Below are 21,368 nucleotides of genomic sequence, written 5' to 3' on the forward strand. Positions count from 1 at the left end.
CAACATTAACAAAAACAAGCTCGTAGTTTAAATCAGTCTTAAAAAATATTTGAATAGTATTTGATGCTTTCTAAATACTTTTTATGTGGAAACTACAGGTGAAATATTTTAAATGCGAAGAAAGAGTTACTAAGATTACATTCTAAAGTCTCCCAACATCGTTTGGTGGCTAGACCAATTGGAACACGTGGCAGGGGTCGTCAATTTCCCGGATGTACTAACACTCCGTCGGCGAGCCATGAGTGTTCGAGGCGAAAAGGGTTTTAGAAGAAAAAGGGGTGATGTGATAGCGTTGGCAGGGAGCCGTTATTCGTCATGGATTTGAGTGTGTTGCTACTGTTTCTTCGAAAAAAGGATAGAAGGCTTAAATAAGCGTGATCTTGGAGAAAATATATTGTCGCGGAGGACAGAATCGTGGAGAAAAACATTGGTTTTGCACCACTGTCACGGTTCTCAAGCTTGCATTGTGTTTGGAAAGCACATTTCTCGCCTTTCTTCTCCATTCAAGGTTACAATCGTGAGAGATCGTGAAGTATGAGTGCTGAAGAAAGATCGGATAATTCTGGTCATACAGATGAGAGTGGGTAAGTTAAATAGCTAGCAAATTTGCGAGAAAAACAAAGTTGTAAGCTTCTTCAGAGCTTATTAAACTGTTGTTGGGGTTTATTGTGTATAAGCTTACATGTGTAAGTAAAATCGCCCGATGGCTTGTTTGGATGAAAAAACGTGACCAGAGTTTATAAACACAGCATCGGTTCAGCTAAACCTGACACTTTTTTTGATCGCTATACCTTGTCAAAAGCGGGAAAGAATGTGCCATTTGAGCGACAAGTTACTGTGAGCAGGTTGCAACTGATTGTGTTGTGGATTTCCCATGGGTTGGCTCAAGTGAGCCGCCGTGACCGCTTGTTCAATGTCATCTCTGTTTTCTTTGTTTTGATGGTATTTCTTTTTTAGAAAGACCACGTTAATCATACTCCCTTATATCTTGGAAAGCTAAAATGACTTAAGTCGCTTTGCGAACGTTGAGAACATTTGGGAATGATTTTCAGGGAAATCAATCTAAGCAACGTACTTGGCCGTAACGAGACGTGAATAAATTAAATTAATCGGCGGAACGGAAGGAAGGAAATATACGAATTTGCCCTTTAAATCTGACCGTAGATTTTGTTACATCCTTTGATTTGTCATTTGAATCATCAGGTCAATCTTTCTCGAGTTGAATTTTTGCCTATTTTCAGTAATTTATCGAAGTAACACGTGAGCTCCCACCCAGTTGAATAAAATTTTCAGCACGAAGCCTTGATCTGGGATCTGAGCTTATGCGAATATTTGGGTGTTTTCTTTTTTACGTGCAAGTTTTTCCCACTCGTGACAAATGCAATTATACAAATTAAACTACTTGAAATAACTGAGTGTACATTACTTTGTACAAGATAAAGTGAAAATTACTCTGGTGGTGACCTCATAGCAGCACTTACCATTGCTTTAGGGCTGACACGAAGTGTATTGTCGTGTAAAGTATTTTGCTGCAAATCAATCATGCATGTTAATGTCAACATAACAAATTATTTGGATGTAGTGTTCATAAATAGGCCTGGTTTGGGTACAATATTGTTGCATAGCCAAACATGTTAGAAATGACATTTGTACAATATTTCGAGAAATTCCCATTTCTGCAATGTTTGTCTACACCAACAAAATGGTGTTCAAAACCACAACCAGGCCTGTTACAATTTATCCTTGTGGAAATTTTTGTTAATTTTTCTATAATTTTTATGCACGCTTACTAACCTCTTAATGCCACAAAGGAAAAAAATTGCATAGAAATTATGTAGGGTTGTCAACAATATGAAAGTAATAAGGCAATTACTTTGGTTTTGGTTTTGGTTTAACTACAGTTTTAGATTGGGCAAGTAGACTAAAGAGGGTCAAAATTATTTCTGACCTTTCTTGTAGTCTTGAGAATTTTCCCCGACAATGGAGTTAGGCTTTCTTGTCGCAGACAACTGTGTCATCGAAAAACAACAGTGTGAAAATTAATATCTTGTTAAAATGCAGGATGAGAAGGCTTATTTTCTAGAAAACATGGCATTGATATTTTAAAATCTAATTAAGTGCTGTTTTTTTTCCTGCCTCTCCTTTCAGGTCTGATAGTAGTGAAGAGGATGTAAGTCTGAGTTAAATTATTTCTGTTTATTTTTTTATAATTTGTAGTTTATGTTTAGGTGTTGTTAAACTGTTAGCCAAGGCAATCTGACAAAATACTACATGGAGCATCACGCTGATCCTAGAGCCGTAGCTAGAAGAGCTAGGATCATATATTACTGTTTAATTCATCATGTTTTTTTAAGTAATGTTTTCTTGGAGAAGTGACTTTTTTGGTTGTCCTAATATCCTAGATGTCCGGGGAACACGTCATATCTTCCACAGAAGAATATCAACCTCCTTATTATGAACATATTGAAGAGAATGTGTATTTATTTGACAGGTGAGTTTCTTATTGTAAGTCTGATATTTTCCATTTTGCTTTTTGCAATGAAATGTTGCATATATCAGCACTCGAAGGTGAAAGTTAGCCACAATCATCTTCTGAGAATAATACATTTTATACTCCAAGGTTGCTGCCTAACGGGTGCCCGGTCACCTGAGGCGCCTTAGTTACGAGTTATTTTCAAGTGGTAAAAACAATGTTTTACGAACAAGCACAAGGAGTCAGTAAAATGTTGTTTTAACACGGGAAAATAAAATTGATTTCTTCAAGCCACTGCCTGTAATTTTCCTTTTATTATATGGACAAAATGTGTTTTTGTACAAACAGCCATGAAAAAGCATTAGTATCTTCACGTCATCAATATCTTCACTGGTGAGGATATGGAAAATGTGCCACTTGGGTCTTGGATGTGGTTTGGTATGAATTTTCCAAGTGGTATATTAACCATGAATCACTCAATGTATGCCAGTTTAGAGCATGGTTAACACAGAATGAAGAAGTGATGAAATGGCACTTAACAATGTGAGACACGGTAAACTCATTACTTTTAAGTCAGCGGTATGTAGGTTAACCGGAGCAATGTTTAGGCTAACCTTAGTATCATTTCATCATTTCGCCATGTCATGTCTTAATCACTCCCTCCCAGTTTGACTTGTATTTGATTATAGGAGGGGTCCAGTTAAGGAATCTCCCTTGTCTAAATGATGAGTAATGTAGTCAACTGCTGTCAATAGACATTACCTACTTCATGATCTCAGCTTGGTACTCTGCTGAGCTGTTCTTCGGATTCTCTAAAAGGCAATGGTAATATCAGCCACCTACTTGAACAATAAAGTCACTTGAAAACTTTGTGATAACTCTGGATAGTTAGGACTCATGTTATTGGTTAACAATGATTTTCAGGAAGAAAAAAGTGAATAAGGAAGTGCGGAAGATGCAATGTGATTGCACCTATGACGCTGGTAAGGAATTAACTTCATTCAGTTTGGGAATTGTGTAATATCTTGTTGCATTACATAATTCACAGAACCACAAATGTACCATTTCTGTATTCCAACAAACAATGGTACAGAGTCAAATTCAGGGTGGACAAAATACTGTGTACAGGACTTGAAAAAAAGTGCCATGCGGGACAAGTAGATTTTCGTGCCAGACGAATACCTTTTCATTCTCACTTAATTACCTGTTGAGGAAGGGCCCAGGCAAGTTGTCTACTAACTCAATAAAGAAAAAAAAAAAAAAAAACTTGCTCAGGGCAAGCAAAATTTGTTAGCCGCTTGTTCAAAGGGTTAAGCTGGAATTCAAGTTTTTTCAAGCCCTGAGTGTATGAACGTTTCCAGCTCAACATCTTGAATGGGAAGTAATTGCCATAACATTATGATAACATTGTGCCACATCAACAGTTACATGGAAATCAATTAAAACTTGTCCACATATTGTGCAGCATTCACTTTCTGTGAGAAATTACTAGTTGCTAACTATAGGTAATCATTAGTGCCAAGTTGTTACAGTATAACTCTAACTTTTTTTTCTAATTCACAGATGACCCTGATTCTGTCGGCTGTGGGGAAAACTGCTTGAACAGACTATTAATGATTGAATGGTTAGTTGTTCATGTTTTCTGTTTCATAAATTACCTGGTACTATTAGCCTGCATATGTTTTGTCAAATTATCGATCTTTTTGTCTTCTTCTTCCTACAGTAACAGCAGATGTGCTCGTGGGGAGATGTGTAGCAACAAGCGATTTCAACAGGTTAGAAAGCCCTTACTACTTTGTGATAGCTCCATTTGATTTTCTTGCTCACCAGTAAACTAAAGCTAAGCGGGAGGGGCATGGTTGCCCATTACAAAATTTGTGGGGTGTTTTATTGAATGTTGTGGAGGCACAATGGCCTCGTTATTGTGCTCACCTCTGGATCAAGTGGTCCAGGTTTGAGCCCAGGTTGGGGACATATTCCCAGACGGTTACTTCATGCTACAGAAACTGGAGAAGAGTTCTGACCTGATGGCCAAGTTGGCTCTTTACCTACCTTGATTGAAAATTGAAAATTGTAATTTCATTGTATGTGCCACCTTTTTCCAGGGGTGTAAAGTGAAAGTTGAAGTTTTAAAAACTGAGAAGAAAGGCTGGGGATTGAGAACTCTTGAAGATCTTGAACAGTAAGTTCCTCTTGCCATGATAATAAACTGTTTTGAATGTAAGTACAATAACAATGAACTTGTCGGCAACAATCTTTGTTATAAATGTAACTTTATAGACTGAAACACTACTGTGGGCTCCCCCTGGTAAACAGTTTGATTTTGCGATATATCTATGTATGTAGATGTTTTGTCCACCTTTTGTGTCATTTCCTGCAGTAACAGTTTTTTTTTTGTTAATATTGCTATTTAGAAATCAGTTTGTTATGGAGTATTGTGGAGAAGTAATGAACTATAAAGACTTTCAGGAGCGAGCAGAGCGTTATGACAGAGAAAACAGGAGACATTACTACTTTATGACATTGAGAGCAGATGAGGTAAATTGTAAAACATTGCTACATGTACATGCATTTGGACCACATTATCAAAATTGCAATTCTCCTTTCTAATTCCTATGCCTTTCCTGTAGTATGTACTTATGACATAGTTGGGAGAATTTAAGGAGTTTGTTAGTTGGTTTTGAACTGGTGAATTGGAATTGTTGTGAATTTGGAGCTGTAATAGCCTTACTTATTTGATATGGCTCATTATAGATTCGTTGCTGACAGTGTATTTTTATATCTTAGATCATTGATGCCACTTTTAAAGGGAACTTATCTAGGTTTATCAACCATAGTTGTGAATCAAATTGTGAAACTCAAAAGGTATGTACAGCACACAAAGGCAGATAATCAACTGAAAATTGACATCTTGGTTATTTCAGTATGCTCTTTCTATTTCGAGCAGTCTTTAAATTATGCATAATTATTCCAGAGTTACGTTTAAAATTTGTCTGGGGAAAAGGTATTAAATTAGAACTTGGTTGTTAGGCTCAGGATAAATTAATTATTTGTTGTTAATGCATTTCCTGAATATGAGAGCCTGTCAGTGGAAACTAAGGACAGAACAAGATTGTGGGGTTTTTTCTTGGATGGGATCGGGCGGGGGGACTTGAGTCACAAGGACTTTAGAGGCTTACTATTAGAAGAATAATTAACTGTTTTTATTTGTTTTTTTTCTAGTGGACTGTCAATGGCTTGTTAAGGATAGGATTTTTCACTCAGCAATTCATCCCTGCTGGGACAGAACTGACATTTGATTACAAGCTACAACGTTATGGGTGCGTGCTTGAAGAGAAGGTTTAATCCATTCATCCCAAGAGTGAACAACATCTCATTTCTCCTTACAATATCAATTACATTATTAAACAGGCAGGCGATAAGAATTAGAGAAATCGTCACCACATGTACACATGTAGAAGGTTACTGTCTTGATATATTACGAAATTCTGAAAAGTTGTATGAAAGGAAACGTATCAAGGCATTAATGAGAATTAACACCCAAGTCGCTAGTGGAGGCAAGGTGCCTAGGAAGCCCGGGGGCTGCAACAGCAGTCACATTCCCAAGGTGTTAGAACACCCAACTGGCCTGCCCAACCTGCAACCAAGCCACGAGCCCCCCGTGCCAGGCCCCCTACTGGCACCCGTACACTCAAGCCAGATGGCTCAGTGGGAAAAAAAAATGCTGAAAAGAGGGGGGGGGGGGGGGGGGATATAGGGAGGGAACACCGAGAACCGCTAAACTACTATAATTCAATCCACAACGCCACGCTAACAGAGCAACGAACACACTGCAAACACATGGGACAACAACCACATACTAACCAAGAATACCGCTGGACAGTGTCAGCCCCAGGGCTCCCACGAGCATACGACTGCTGCAAATTCTACAGTACACACCAAATGCTTTACAAATGCTAACAGATGGCCAAGACACTATCAAACGCTTACAAAAAACGCTACTGACCAGCCTGGCTCCCGGTCATAAACTATGTAAAATTTCATTGAACTATATCAAATGCTACAGAATGCACTAAACGCTAAACAAACGCTAACAGACGGCCAAGACACTAACAACTGCCTATGAAAACGCTACTGACCAGACTAGCTCCTAGTTGTTAACTATGTTAAATTTTCATTTAACTATATTTAACGTTTGACCTTAGTTCTGAAAGTGGCGCACACTACACTCTGAAAACGTATCAAATGTTTTGTGTCTGCACTATGCCCGAGGAATTGAAAACTGCAGCAAGCACCAGTTATTTTGGATAATTTGTGTTTGAGGAAATGTCAGACATGGAAATCAAATGACGATCATGACTGCATCGTTTTGGAAAAGCTTTGTTTTCAAAATGTTATCTGTCCACAGGAAAGTAACAAGTTGCCGCTTTCAAATTCCTTGGGTTTGAAGAGCATTTTCAAAAAGGTCCGTTTTTGTGACAGATTAGTGTGGACGGTGGACCTACTGCTGTAACTGTAGAAATAAAGCTGTGGTTTCAAATTTCTCTGGTACACTGTGGGCGCTGCCTTAGCTGTTCTAAATTACACTCTGATAGATATCCTCTTTTACATAATTTTGTAGGAAGGTCGCCCAGGTTTGTTACTGTGAAGCACCAACTTGTCGGGGATTTATTGGAGGTGAAAAACAAACTCCTTTGAAGAACACTGTGGAAAGAATAGGTACGCATTTTTTTGTTTTAGAAGTAACAATTACAGCAGTCTGCAGGTGCCCATGTACACTATAGTGTGGGTTTCATGGCCTCTGCATTGAGGGATCTACAACTTCATGAAAATTCATTTTTAAGCTGTGATTCTTTAGATCAGTGCAAATCAAACATTTTCCACTATTTTTTTATAGCAACTCCACCTATCACAAGTTCGCCAAGAAGGAGGCGTAAAAAGCAGAGGAACTTGACCACTGAATTTGATGACATAACGGTAATTGCCATACTTCTGACACATTTCTATAGAGATTGACCATAAGATTGTGTAGTTCCAGAAACAAATCATGGATACCTTCCGCAGGGAAGGGATTTTTTCTAAACTCCCTCCCCCAACCCTTTGGAAATTCCAATTAAACTTCATACATTTCCTTAAATTTTGTGGTCTTTACAATCCCCCTTTGTTTAAGTTTTATAAACTTATTCTGCAAATCAGTGACACTTGCCTGTGTTTTTGTTTTGTTTGAAGCTGGAAGATGAGGTTGAGAAGCTTCTAGGTGACCATATAGGATTAGTATACAGTGACCAGGCGTTAAAACTGTCACGACTGATGGTGCGCGCAGAGACCACAGATCAGAGAATTATGCTACTTAAAATCTTGCAGGTACCAATAATTCCCTCAGTGCTTGTGATTTATATAGGTGAGGGTAAATTCTGCATACGAGCCAAGTGGCCCATCAGGCCAGAGCTTATCCTGGTTTCTTATCTGATGTGTTTTTAAGCCACTTGCAATTCCTACATTCAAGTGAAACCAAAATTGTCACCTGGACATAACTAGAAAGAGAAAGCAATATTCCTTGGTAACATGTAACAACACAACTAAACTAATTTTTGAGTGGTCAATCTTACTGGTTCATTGACTGGACAGATGTAAGGACCCAATTTGAAAGTTCTCTCTTTGCTAGAAAGACATAAGAAAGAAAGACATCAGGCCCAGGTTTTTCGAAAGGTTGATAATGCTATCCATTGGATAAATCACTATCCAGCAGATAGTGTGGTTTATTTTGCTTACACTTAACCACTGGATGGCAATTTATAGGCTGGATAGCATTACTGAGATCAGTTGTTTTTGACTAACAGGCTGTTTATGCTATATATTTTTTCAGCACACGACAGACCAGTCGTGTTTGAAGGCATTCCTAAGGTACCAGGGTTTGTCACTACTGTGGAGCTGGATGATAGATGGTGGAGGAAAGAAAATGAAACTTAAGATGGAGGTACAGTTGATCAGCATGAACATTCTCCTTGTAGTTTCAAAGTAAAGATTAGGAGAATTTGGTAATTAATCATTGAAGGAAAGTTGTTGATATTTCATCAAATTCTCCCAACTTTGAACATAACTAATGTATAGATTCCAAAGATAATAATTTGTATATTGAGCAAATTAAGGAAAACATTATTAATATTTATAATGTCCAGATGGCTTGTAGTTTGTTGGCATGTAAAACAGCAGTTATGGCAAATGTGAAAAGCATCTATAGGCTAAAAGCTTTGGTCACACTTGAGCCAGCTGACCCACAATGCTGGGGCTTATCTCTGTTTCTGTAGCAAGTTACTTAGAGTATTGCTGCCCCTCCCCCTCCCCTAGATGGGATAAGAGTCATGCTGTGATTTGTACTGCATCTCCCACTACAAAATCAATAAATTGTTGTTTATCTCAAAATTCTAAATTCTAGATTGATCTGTAATTGGAGGGCCACTACATTTACTTTTTCTCACAAGGAATTCTAACTTTTAATTTCTTATTCACAGTTGCTTGAAACATTGAGATACCTTCCTATTGCCACCAAGAACCAGCTTGAAGACAGTAAGGTGATCAAGGTTGTAAGAAAATGGGCATTATCATCCTGTCCAACGGTTGAAGCTGGCTCCAGCAGTGGACAAGAGTCACAAGGCAATAGCCCAGCAGACTCAGAATGTACCGCAGGAACGGAAGATAATGATGATGACAGCCAGCTCTCGGCAAAAGCTCTTGACAATGGAAAGAAAGAGGGTGGTATCCCTGTTCTGTTTGAACGTCAGTGCTCTAGTAAGGATCAATCAGATGACGACTCCCTTGATGCAGAAGTTGCTAGCTTTATTGCAGACAAGCCAGCATGTAGTGGAGTCTTGAAAACCAAGATTGCAACAGAGAGTTTTGAAAAATCTCCAGATGACCTTTCGGAGGATGATGTTAAGTCTGAAGATGAGCGATTACCAGAAACCGGTGTTGGACTCATAGCCAATGAGCTGTTGAAGTCCTGGAGTCTACTTAAGGTAACTTATCAAAATTTGATTTCTGTTCACAGCGTCAATACATTGTGAAGGAGACAGGTGGTGAGAATAAAGGCAATCATCAATTGGATTATATTTGAAAGTTTGGGAAGAACTGTGAGATTAGGGCCTGAAGAATGCCTGTAAAACAACACCGAGAATGTGACGTTGAGTTACTGGTCAGATATCTTCAGAAAATTCCCATTACAGAATAGAGCAAAAGTTATAATTTATTGTAGTGCACATACATGTAAGGTCCCAAAACACGAAAGCTTTGTTTTCATTTCTTTCCCTTAACAAGTACCTTAAACCTGACCGAGAGTTAACTTTGCTTTGTGTTGCATTATTTTTGTAGGAAGTTTACAGAATCCCAAAGAAATCTGCTACTCCAGTAAGTTACAATTCTGTCAGAAATCTTCAACTGCAATTTATTGTACAGGGAACTCTCTCTCTCTTAGTCTAAGGCGGACACCCCTGGGTGGGGCTCCAGTAGAGAGAAGGGTTGCCTCCGGGCAGAGCGGAAAGGTGTCTTTTATAGAGAAACAAGTGAAATTCAGTTGTTGTAGTGGACAAAGGAATCTTAGGATTTATACAGGGAGACATAATTCTTCCAGGCTGATTCATCATCAGTCCCTATGGCATAAGAAGCTGCTAAAAGATGGAGCAGTATATTATGCCATTGTTCGTAACATGAATTTTCTCTGAAATGTTTTACATAGGCTAAGCAAGACCGGCTCACTGAGTTAATGGCAGCAGCTAGCCCAGCAGGTGAGCTCCTTGACTCGTATCTTTTCTTGGTTATTGCTATTTGTGATCAGCAGATTTGCTGCATACTTATCCTGAACACACCAGTTACTCACTCAGCCTTCAAAATGAATTTTTGGGGGAGACCATGAAAATACAGAGAATATTCCTTTTTCACTGACTGGCACAGCCATAAAGCAAAAATGATTTTTTGATAGCTGTGAGATATGAAACAGAAATCACATGGACAATATTTCTCATTCTCAAGAATTCTTGGTTTAAATTATTGCTGCTGTCTAGGCTAAAAATATTCTGCTTCTATCTGTACATCGAAATAGTTGACAAAACATTCAGTCATGGTGAAAGAAATGAGAATGTGAGTCATAAATAAATACAGTGGATTTTTCACGTTTTTGTAGATACAGTGTAGGTGTACTTTTACATGTACATGTTGTAAGTTGTAAGTTTATATTTAGATGTCAAGGTACAGCAATTGTTGTCCCAGATCATTAATTCGATTTGTTTTGTTTTGTTTTCTAGGAAGCACTGATGGTGATCATTCAAGGTAAGGAATTTAACTTGTCCTAGATCTTTATCAACATTATTTAGCTGTAATTGTTGAACCTTCCAACCTTTCCTCTAGGGAATCATTTCAAAGGCCAATTGTTCTTGTGCTTTTATTCAAATTTTTCAAAGTAATTTTGCATTTCAACAATAACTACCAAGCAATAAAATTGCATCAAAATTGCTGTATTCCCGACAGAGTAGGGGAGGAGTAAACAGTTGACTTCTTAACAAGTACTTGTTAACTATATTCTGAAGTTTTTTGTGATTGATTAGTCAATGAGGCATAGAAGATGTGAGAGAGTGGTAGAGACTGCTCTATAATACACTACTGGAACCCCACCAGTTGGGTCACCAAGGGGTCACAAAAATGTTGTCATAGTAACAAAGTGGCCTTATTAAAGGGTTTCTTTAAATAAGGAAATGAGTGACTGAGCTTTTGTTCAGGCCAGTATAATGTCACCGTAAAAACAAGGTGGCTGTATTAACAAGGTGGCCGTAAGGCAGGGTTCCACTGAAATAGTTAATCAGGTGCAGTTCTAGGACAACTGTTGACTGATTTCCCTCAGGAAATATTTTGGATATTAACTCCCTAAAGTTCCGTTCTTGTGTTCCTGAGTGATATTTCTAAAAAAATTGACTAATTTCTGTAAAATTGTTATTAAAATTATTGTTGGTAAGCAATAGACAAGCAGTAAACGGAAGACCTGATTGTCATCCTACAGGACTCCAATAGATCATATCGGTTCCCCAGCAAAACTGGATGCCATCATGAACAGCCTTCAGAACTCTCCCAAACCTCTCTTCCCTCTGGAATCAAGGACCCCCCCTGCATCCCAAGGATTCTCCACCTGTAGTGAGGACACGGATGTAGAGAAAGGCTCTTCAAATGAACTTCCTCCAGCAAAAGCTGGTGATTTCAGCTCGTTAGAGTTTGGAGATGATGTGGAGACTAAAGCAAGTTCAACTCCTGATAATGATGATGTGAGTCATTCAATTGCACTGTTATCAGATCCTGTTGATGCACTGCAGAAACAAGATGCTAAATCACAGAGCGTGATGCAGACATTTGGGTATCAGCAGCGCATGAACTTCAACGTGGAGCAGGGGTTTGGTGTATTCCATCAAAAGCCCAGTCGTAACAAAAAGAAAAAGAAGAAGTGGAATCAAATGCAGAACTTTTTCCAACAACAGGCACGGAATGCTCAAGGTCTGACTGATAACAGCTTTGGGAATTATAATATGACCTCTCAAACAAACTTTGGACCACAGCAAAACATGACCCAGTGGAGAGGCCCAGCTCAAAATGCTCCTTCAAGTTACCATGGTAACCAATTCTATTGTGGTGGTCCTACTATTGGACAAGATCAGGGTCCCAGACCCCAACAAATTGGTCCTGGTAATTTTGTAGGAACTTTAACTCAGCAAGGCTTGTCATTACCAAACTTTAATGTTCCTCCTCCTAATATTCCACCTATGGATTTTTTCCGCAAAGTCCCTCCACCAAACTTTCCACCACAAAATCAGCCAATGATACCTCAGCAACCGCAACAAACTCCTCATATTCCTCCACAACCAGTTCCTCCTCCCCCACTCCAGGGTAACCAGTCACAATTCTTTACTCCATCCCAACCTTTGCCATACACCCGTCTTCCTCCTCCACCCCCTTTCCAAGCAAATGTGTCAACTCCTTCGCCAGCACAGTTTCAGCAGCCCAACATCCTACAACAGCAGCAGCAACAGCTTCCACGGAGCACACAACCCAGCTTCCCTCCACAGCAAAGTCAATATTCATATAATTCAACGACGCCGCAGCTCAGTATCCCACCAGTTCAGCAAATAAGTTCAAGTGCACAACTTCCAGTTCCTTCTCTGCATCAACCTGGTTCATCCGAGGCATTGCTGCATCCAGAAGTAGCGCCATTTTCTGTTCAAACTGAAGCTGTGACTACATCCTCGGCAGAAGGCTTCTTAAGAGAATCAGAGCCTTGTACACCATCACCTGTAAAACATAAACCCACACAGTTGCCACCGCACTGGAAGTCAGCAACAGACCAACAAGGAAAAGTTTATTACTACCATGCATTAACAAGGTAAGCAAACACATTTTGGTGTCAGGAAATCCTAGCAATGGATTTGGAGTCATGATATTATTTACAACCTATTGAAAATGGAGAATTCAAATTTTACATTGTTTGCTTCACCAAGACACCCCCTTTTAGAAATTTACTTACAATAGCTCTTAATCAAGTTGCAATTGAACAACAATGTGTGCTTGCCCTGTTAGTGTTGTTACTACCAAAGCACACTTTGAAATATGATGTACGTGGACATTACTATTTCTTTCCACACAAAAAGTGACATCTTTTTTTCCCTCTGAAAGGAAAAATGACATCTGCATGCAGGCTAGCTTTCAAACTCATCCAAGTTGACTTGTGCACAGTTTCAGATTAACATGATGAGAGAGCATGGATAAGATCCTGATTTAGATATTTCACTTTCAGTAAAAAGCTGATTGTAATCTTTCATGAATAGAAAAACCCAGTGGGATGTTCCAAGCTGGGACAGCAGTCCATCTTCAGAAGAGGAGCATCCTTGTAACATCACAGATCCTGAAAATACCAGCATCACAAGCCACAGTTACACCAGGACAGAAGAGGTGAGATCCACAGAATCACCCCCCTCAGGGGGTACTCTGTAAACTCTGGGTGGGTGGGTGCCACTGGAACACTGGAACCCTTACCCTGTACCAGACCATGATCAGCCTGATTTTGCAACCACCCGTTGTCATAGGTCTGCAATGCATACAAAAAGCTGTAAATAGACTCCTGAAAGCATTACATAAGTAAGATCTAATGTAACCATACTCTTTGTTACTGCTCTCTGCACATTCATTGTATTATTAGACCAGGTCATTGCAAACAGTGAGTGTAGGGGTAAATATGACAGTTTATTATGTTCAAAGTATTGCTGTGGAAACAAATCCAGCTAATGATAAGGACTATAAGACCAACAGTAATTCTGTGTCCTAAATTGTTGAATTAAACGAATGCTTAGCTCATTGAATATTTGATTGTGAGGTTCTAATTTGGGGTGGGGTGGTATCTGTGATGGACTTGTTCCTATCCAAAGAAATTAACATTACTTATTGTTGCTGAAGTCATCTCCTTGCCCACCCCCCATTCCCCTCCCCTCGCACCCACCCTCCTTCCCATAGCATTTGCTCAGGATTGGAAATTTTTTTAACTTAAATTTATTTTCCTATCTCTAGGAATCACCATCAAAGGCAAAAATAAAGAAAATGATCAAGACTCCATCAACTCCCCCAGGGACACCCCCTGAGAGCCCCACACTTACAACAGCTCCAGCAGATACCACTGCGCACAGGAGGGAGGAACATTTGCTAAGGGACGACTCATCTGGTACTTCCTCGTCACACAATAAGATCAAGGAGATGTTTAGAATGAAGGTAGAGAGCATGATTAATGAAATTACCTCACACTCAGGGATGTACAGTGTAGCTAAGAAATTAAAACTAACAGGCTCATTAACAAACTCAGCTGACTTTTTTTGGCCAGTCTTAAAGTACTTAAAATTAGTGGGAGGCGTGATGATGTAATGTTTAGCGCACTACAATCAGAACCGAGCAGCCTGGGTTCAAGTCCCAGCCACAGAGATTGTGTAGTGTTTGGGCAAGACACTTTACTCTCACAGTGCCTCTCTCCACCCAGGTGTATAAATGGGTACTGGCAAATTTAATGCTGGCAGTAACCCTGCAGTGGACTAGCATCCCATCCAGGGGGAGTAGAAATACTCCTAGTCGCTTCATGCTACAGAAACCGGAGATAAGCTCTGGCCTGGTGGGCCACTGGTCTCAAATGCAGACATTTTTTAACCGCTATTAAAATTACAGTTTGTTTCCTATTGAAATTTAAGCTAGTGATAACTTTTCTTTTAGCTGTTGAAATGAACCAGTAGCCTGTCCACACCTATGTCCCTGCATGTCAATTTGGTCCTCAAACAAACCTAATGTTTGTACGTATTTCAGTATTAATTCTGAGCAGTATTTTTACGTTCCATTTGCCTTCCACAGCTTTCCAATGTAGTTGTAAACTGCCTAAATCCTTTCTTCAAAGTAGACTGTAAATCAGGCAGGATCCTGAATACAGAGGATTTTAAGTTTTTAGCTAGAAAGGTGAGTTTAAGTACCTTTGTACCTTTGTATCTTTTATCATCGTCTTTATCCAAGTTGTGATTTGAAATGATTTCAAGTCGGTATGTGGGTGTTTGATAGGTCTCTGTTGTCCACAAAAGCTATTGAGCAGTACTTCCATGTGGCACTGTTTATTACGCTGTACAAGGTGGTTTTAACTTTTAAGTCTGTGGATGAAACCCTAGTATGTGACCATTCAAGTGAAAACTACTGAGCAGTACTTTCATGTGGTACTGTTTATTATGCTGTACAAGGTGGTTATAACTTTTAAGTGTGGATAAAACCCTAATATGTAACCATTCAAGTGAAAGCTATTGAGCAGTACTTTCACGTGGCACTGTTTACTTTTCTCTGCTAGGTGGTTCTCACTTAAGATTTACTAACTGTTTTGTTTTTGTCCCCAGCTAACACATGGAATTTTGATGAAAGAGCTTAGTCACTTAAAAGACGAAGAAACGTTGCAGTGCAATGATTCTGTCAAAATCAAGACAAAAGAATACATTCGAAGTTATATGAAAAAGTTTGGACCTGTATATAAACGCTCTTAGCTATTGGTTATAAGTTTTACTTTGTATATATTGCCATTAGACCAGGACTCGGATTTAGAAACATTTTTTATTCTTACTTAGGGTGATAGTTTTAGTTACCTAGGCATGTTGATGTACATTTGGTAAAGAGAGCAGAGTCGAGGTGTTGTAAACCTCGGAATCACGGAGGAAGCTTGTTAAGATTTGTTGTTAGTTAGTTTTTTTGTTTCTTCAGAGCTCTGGAGTATGCTATAATTTATTTTTTCCTAAGCACATCGTTGAAAAACGTTTAGGTTGTTCGTTGAAACAGTTGGCAATGTCTTGTGATAGTACTGTTTATTATGCCGTACAAGGTGGTTCTACCTTTTAAGTCTGTGGATGAAACCCTAGTGTGTGACCATTCAAATGAAAGCTGTCGAATCGAACTTTCGTGCCATACTTCTTATTGTGCTGTGCAGTGTGATTCTAACTGAACGCTGTCGATGATTAATAATTTAAAGTATGTCAACGTAACACACTCCTCCGTGATTCGATGGTTTAAAATTAGAATGAAGGTGCTGTTTGTCACAACTTTTTAAAGTATTGTAATTATTGAAGTGCCAAAAGCTACATGTATTGCACCGTTGATTTATGTAAACCCGTATTTTATTGGTTTTATAAACTTGTTTTCCCGCATACACCAAGTTGTTGTTGTGTTACGACTTCATATTCTTCTTTCCGAAAAAAGTCAGCGTCAGTTTATGTGTTATTTTAGAATTGGAACCTCTTACGGGTGAAAAACATTTCAAGCAACGCTCACAATACAGGACCTTGGCACCTGTTAGAGGTGAATGGGGAAAGTGAGTCGTTCAGGGTATTTTGGCTCGCTCCGCAGAACTTTCGCGGGGTCTGCGGGATCTAAGAGAGAAATACTGGTAATCCGGGTATTTGCCATCGGAATATTTTTCCATATTTAGTGGCGGCGTCGTCTTGGATTTTCAAAAATGTATTTCCAAGCGGCTGGCCTTTCGCTCCAGCGAAAAATTTCCAAGCTGTCCCTATGATTGGAAGGTTGATGGTACCTGCCAGATCTGATATTGCCTTGATAGACTCCTGCAGCTTCGCTGTCGAAACTGGACGACATAGTGCTCAGTGATGGAAAAGTTCGAAGCTCTTGTCCTTTTTGAAAGAGAACTTTGCCACCGGAACCAGCCAGAAATGATTAAGCAATCTCCGATTTTGTTCTGGTACCGTATGCCATGATCAAGATGGAGAGCGTTGTCGTTACTTTGCTGTCGTGCTAACGATCAGGTCCCTTCAGGGCAGTTGTGTTATGAAGGTCAGCGGAGAATTACATACATGGACGATGTACTTCATGTACTGAGACTGGTAATTTTTTGTATTGGAAATACATTAAAGAAGAACTTTAATTAAGGAACTGAACAAGGCGTGCATGTGAGATGCCAGAAGCATATGAGGAAGCTCGCGACGAATTGATGAGTTGATGAGTTCGACGATTGTCTTACTGGAACTAAAGGGGTGTCTTGAAAACGAAGACTCCCAAAAATAAAAAGATAAAAAGAACTTTAGTTATATAGTTCCTTTTAAAAGTTGATTTAAAGTTCGTACTGCGCACTCTCGATTTTTCAAGCTTTACGTTTGTGTTATCTCGCTCCGAGAACCCACGTTACCCTTGTCCAGAGGAACGGGAAACGTTGGCTTATGTACGAAATCACAAAGTGTAATATTTAGCAACAATGCCAACTGCCTTTATCAATGAGAAAGTTTACTGCTTCGGTCTTTCTGATATCACCAAATATCGCTAGATGAAACAGCTTTGTAGCTGTAGAAATTAAAGTAACTGTTGGAAAAAGAAGTTAAAATGCCTCAAAGACAAGCCGGGTAACTCACGGTTCGTAATGAATAACATTGATTCAGGTTCATTCAAATGAGGTTCGCAAACATGCGAGAAGACGAGACTAACGTTTCTCTTCTTGAGCCCAAGAAATTCTGATTTTGTAAATTATGAGAACGAGTCTTCAAAGCGTTTTAAATGAGATCGGGAGACGTTCGTATTCTAAGACGTTCAGACATCATTTATGAAAACAACAAAAATCGATATTTCGAGACAGCTTTGTACAAAAATAAAGACCGCGAGACGCACAAGCCGTTAAAAAAGCGAGTCTCCGAGACCCAAGAAAATTTAAACTACTAGAAGGGTCCTAATAGTTCCTCTTTCGCTTAGTCCATCGTGCGTGACGCGAAAGAAAACCGCGAGAAAAAAATACTGGGTACAAAGTAGCTGGGTACATTATAATTACCAGATATAATGTACTTACCTTCACGTTGACTCAACCGCTGACCGGAAAGCCGTGGAAACATCTCTAAAGCATCAACTCCCAGCGTCCATCGGCGTCTAAAAATTCATCTCAGTGAGCTGTAGTTGCGAATAGGTTCTTTATTTTGATCATGGCTTACGTTGCAAGAACAAAAACGAAGATTTCTCTTCTAGCTGGTTCCGCTGGTCGTAGTGTTCCGCTGAAGAAAAGACAAGAGCTAAGAACTCTTCCATCATTGAGCACTTTGTCGTCCAGTGTAAACAGTGGCACTACAAAAGAGCCTGTCAAGACAATATCAGATCTGCCAGGACCCATCAGCCTTCCGATCATAGGGACAGCTTGGACATTCTTCGTTGGGGCTAAAGGCCAGCCGCTTGGAAAACGAATTTTGAAAGTGCAAGAGGAACACGCCAACAAATATGGTAGAATATTCCGATCGCAAATACCCGGGGTTACCATTATTTCTCTCTCAGATCCCGCAGATGTAGCGAAAGTTTTGCGATCCGAGCCAAAATATCCTCAACGACTTCAGTTCCCTATTCTCGACTACTACCGCGAAAAACGACAAAAGATTCCTGGCGTTTTCTTTGCAGATGGCTCCGAGTGGTACAAGCATCGAAGTGTGCTAAGTAAGCGAATGCTTCGACCCAAAGAGGTAGCTGACTACGCTTCGGGCTTCAACGAAATTATCACAGATTTTATCCACAGATTGCGAACAGTTCGAGAACCTAGCGGCTCAGAGAAAGAAAACGAAGTCTGTGAACTCGACAACGAGCTCTTCAAGTGGTCGTTTGAGTCTGTCGCAGAGATGTTGTTCGACAAAAGGTTTGGTTGTCTTGAGCCGGAAGTAAACAAAGAAGCAAAAACCTTTATAAAGGCGGTGGGAGATTTTCTGCACAATGCAATCGGCGTCGGTTTCCTGCCGAACTGGTTCTACAAGATTTACGAAACTCAGCAGTTTAAAACATTTTTTTCCAGTTTTGACACGATGTACGAATACGCTGAATTGTTTATCCAGAGAAGAATTCGTGACCTTGAAGAGCAACAATATAAGGGTCAGTCACGCGATCCATCAGAACCTTCTGAGAGAGACAAAACGGGTTTCTTTGAGTTTCTCCTGTCAAGTGGAAAGCTGACTAAAGATGATTTACTTGCAAGCGTGATTGATGTTCTGTTTGCTGGAGTTGATACAACTTCCAACACGATGCAGTGGGTGTTGTACATGATGGCGAAAAATCCTGACAAGCAAGACCTCCTACGACAAGAAGTATTATCAGTGCTTGGGGATACAACATTGGCGACACCGACGACTCTGGTGCAAATGCCTTACCTGAAAGCCTGGGTACGGGAAACGCTGCGGCTCTATCCAGTCCTTTGTGCTATTCCTCGAAGGCCCGCTGAAGATATCATTTTAAGTGGATACCTCATTCCTGGGGGTGTGGCACAAGTTGAGTTTCTTACTCATGTCATGGGCCGAGATGAGAAACTTTTCGAAGATGCTGAAGCATTTAGACCAGAAAGATGGCTGCGAAAGAAAGAAGAAATTCCAACCGACACTGTGGAAGCTTTCTCTTCTATTCCATTTGGATTTGGAACCCGAATGTGTATTGGCCGTCGTATCGCTGAGTTGGAGCTTCATCTTTTATTGGCCAGAATCGTGCAACAATTTGAGATTTCTTATCCTTCTGATGCGGAGAATGTTGAGCCATTTGTTCGAGGAGTTACGATTCCTGACAGAGCTGTGAGAGCGAAGTTTGTAGACAGACAATAAAGAACTGAACAGAATTGAAGTACAAGGCATTTAAAAAGTGGAACTAGTAACATGTTCGTCTCATTTCGGACAAGTAAACCTTAAAATATCAAATTAGTAAATATAGTAAAACACTAAAAAAGGTGACTCCAAAGTAAGAGAATTCAAAGATATTTAGAATGGAATATAATGAGACGAATTCCGAAATATAGGAACATGCATGTACCAAATCAGGGCCGTGCATATCAGGGGGGCAGGGGAGGCAGTTGCCACCGCCAGGAAAACTAAATGTTTTTTTTTCTTTTTTCTAACATAGTGTTTGATTTTGTTGGGCTATTTCTTGTAGCTATATTGGTCCGAAATCTCAAGAAAACCGACTAATTCACTAAAAAATCCTCCTTCAATGTAAATTCCAAATAATTATTTTGGAAAATCTTTTGAGGCAAAAGCCAGCTCTCAATTTACCCTCGTACCCAGCGTCTTCGTTCCCTTTGACCAGTGGTCGGAAACGATCATTTTGTCAAGCCAGCATGAGCGATAAGGAATGAAGACTCGAGGTACAAGACGTTCTCGTCCCCAGAGGCCGCGCTCCTTTTGGTCAGCACCAAGAATCGCAACCTCTGGCCTTACCCTCTGGCCGGGTCCAACACCAGAAGTCCGCGATTCACGGACTTCCCATCACTCTACGCATGCTCAGAGTCACGTCTGACAAATCTGATTGGTTCCAGTTTCATTCTGTTGTGTTTGCAATGCCAATCAGAACCGGAATCTCACTGAACCTATCCAGAGGTGTCTCCAGAGGTTGTGATTCTTGGTGCTGACCAAAAGGAGCGCGGCCTCTGGGGACGAGAATGAGTAGGACCTTTTCTCTTCTACGGCTGTATAGTTTGGGGCAACACTTATGATCATAATATTAAACCACTTCAAATAATACAAAGGAAAACAATCCATTTAATTATTTTCTCAAATTTTGATGCACATACAAGTCCTTTGTTTGCTAAGCTTAACCTTCTTAAACTTCAAGATTATATTAAACTTCAAACTCTCTTTTTTATGCACCAGTTTAATACTGGCAAACTACGAAAGATCTTTGATTCGTTTTTTGTCAAAACATCTTGTAAACATAATGTAAATACTCGCTTTGCATCTAGATCTACTTTCTATCTTCCAAAAATTCGAACAAATTATGGCAAATTTAATATTCAATTTAATGGACTTAAATTATTTTGTTTTGTTTTTTTTGTATATTTAATCTTGTACCAAGTTTATGATATTTATGTGTACCAATGTATTTGTCGTGCCTCCCTCCTGACTCTCACATTTTTAATTATTATAATTACGGTCACCCAAGTAGTTTAGCTTTTTAGTTATTTTGGCTGTCCCACTACTGTATGTACTGTACTGTTTATTTATTTATTCATAATTATAATCTTGTAAATTCTTTTAGTTGTTTACAGTAGTAGAAATAAACTGTTGTTGTAGGAGATTGCTCTGAATCCGGTGGGAAAATGTCGGGAAGAAAGCACCAGGCTTCCGCTCAACGACGTATAATGGACTTCTTTGACTCCAAAAAAAGGTAAGTATCAAACTACAAAGTGTGTTATTTAATACATCTAATAGTTACCTTGGTTGCTGTGTTCATTCTTAGCTCCTTGTAGCATGGAAATCGGTGAGCCACTTCACCGTTCTGTAGATTGAACAAAACAACATGGTATGATTGAATACTCTATGAAATTAACCTTAACTTTTCAAAATTCGATAGCTCC

The 21,368-nt window shown here is 39.5% G+C and overlaps 2 protein-coding genes across 2 annotated transcripts; both read left to right on the forward strand.

Moving 5' to 3' along the window:
- The first annotated feature begins 195 nt into the window (after positions 1–195).
- On the forward strand, positions 196–16,217 carry LOC110068995 (histone-lysine N-methyltransferase SETD2-like). The gene is made up of 23 exons (XM_089287866.1): positions 196–584; positions 2,149–2,170; positions 2,403–2,491; positions 3,398–3,456; positions 4,037–4,097; positions 4,197–4,248; positions 4,579–4,655; positions 4,888–5,011; positions 5,261–5,338; positions 5,696–5,793; positions 7,095–7,192; positions 7,371–7,450; positions 7,703–7,837; positions 8,340–8,450; positions 8,986–9,489; positions 9,842–9,877; positions 10,206–10,254; positions 10,771–10,795; positions 11,520–12,887; positions 13,330–13,453; positions 14,066–14,263; positions 14,888–14,989; positions 15,412–16,217. The coding sequence occupies exons 1-23, from the start codon at positions 535–537 to the stop codon at positions 15,553–15,555; spliced, it is 3,684 nt and encodes a 1,227-aa protein (XP_089143992.1). The 5' UTR covers positions 196–534; the 3' UTR covers positions 15,556–16,217.
- Positions 16,218–17,802: 1,585 nt separating this feature from the next.
- LOC110068979 (cytochrome P450 27C1-like) lies at positions 17,803–21,086 on the forward strand. Its single transcript, XM_089287868.1, has one exon. The coding sequence runs from the start codon at positions 17,983–17,985 to the stop codon at positions 19,621–19,623; it is 1,641 nt and encodes a 546-aa protein (XP_089143994.1). The 5' UTR covers positions 17,803–17,982; the 3' UTR covers positions 19,624–21,086.
- The last annotated feature ends 282 nt before the right edge of the window (positions 21,087–21,368 follow it).

This window comes from Orbicella faveolata, unplaced genomic scaffold, assembly GCF_042242905.1.
Source record: "Orbicella faveolata isolate gen_17 unplaced genomic scaffold, um_ofav_v1 contig_15, whole genome shotgun sequence".
Lineage (NCBI taxonomy): Eukaryota > Metazoa > Cnidaria > Anthozoa > Scleractinia > Merulinidae > Orbicella > Orbicella faveolata.

Excerpts from the sequence above, each read along its gene's own strand:
- LOC110068979 (XM_089287868.1), top strand. The coding sequence starts at position 17,983 with ATGGCTTACGTTGCAAGAACAAAAACGAAGATTTCTCTTCTAGCTGGT.
- LOC110068995 (XM_089287866.1), top strand. The coding sequence starts at position 535 with ATGAGTGCTGAAGAAAGATCGGATAATTCTGGTCATACAGATGAGAGT. Across the intron at positions 4,098-4,196 it reads AGACTATTAATGATTGAATG|TAACAGCAGATGTGCTCGTG; the intron begins GTTAGTTGTTCA and ends TTCTTCCTACAG. Across the intron at positions 5,794-7,094 it reads TACAAGCTACAACGTTATGG|GAAGGTCGCCCAGGTTTGTT; the intron begins GTGCGTGCTTGA and ends ATAATTTTGTAG.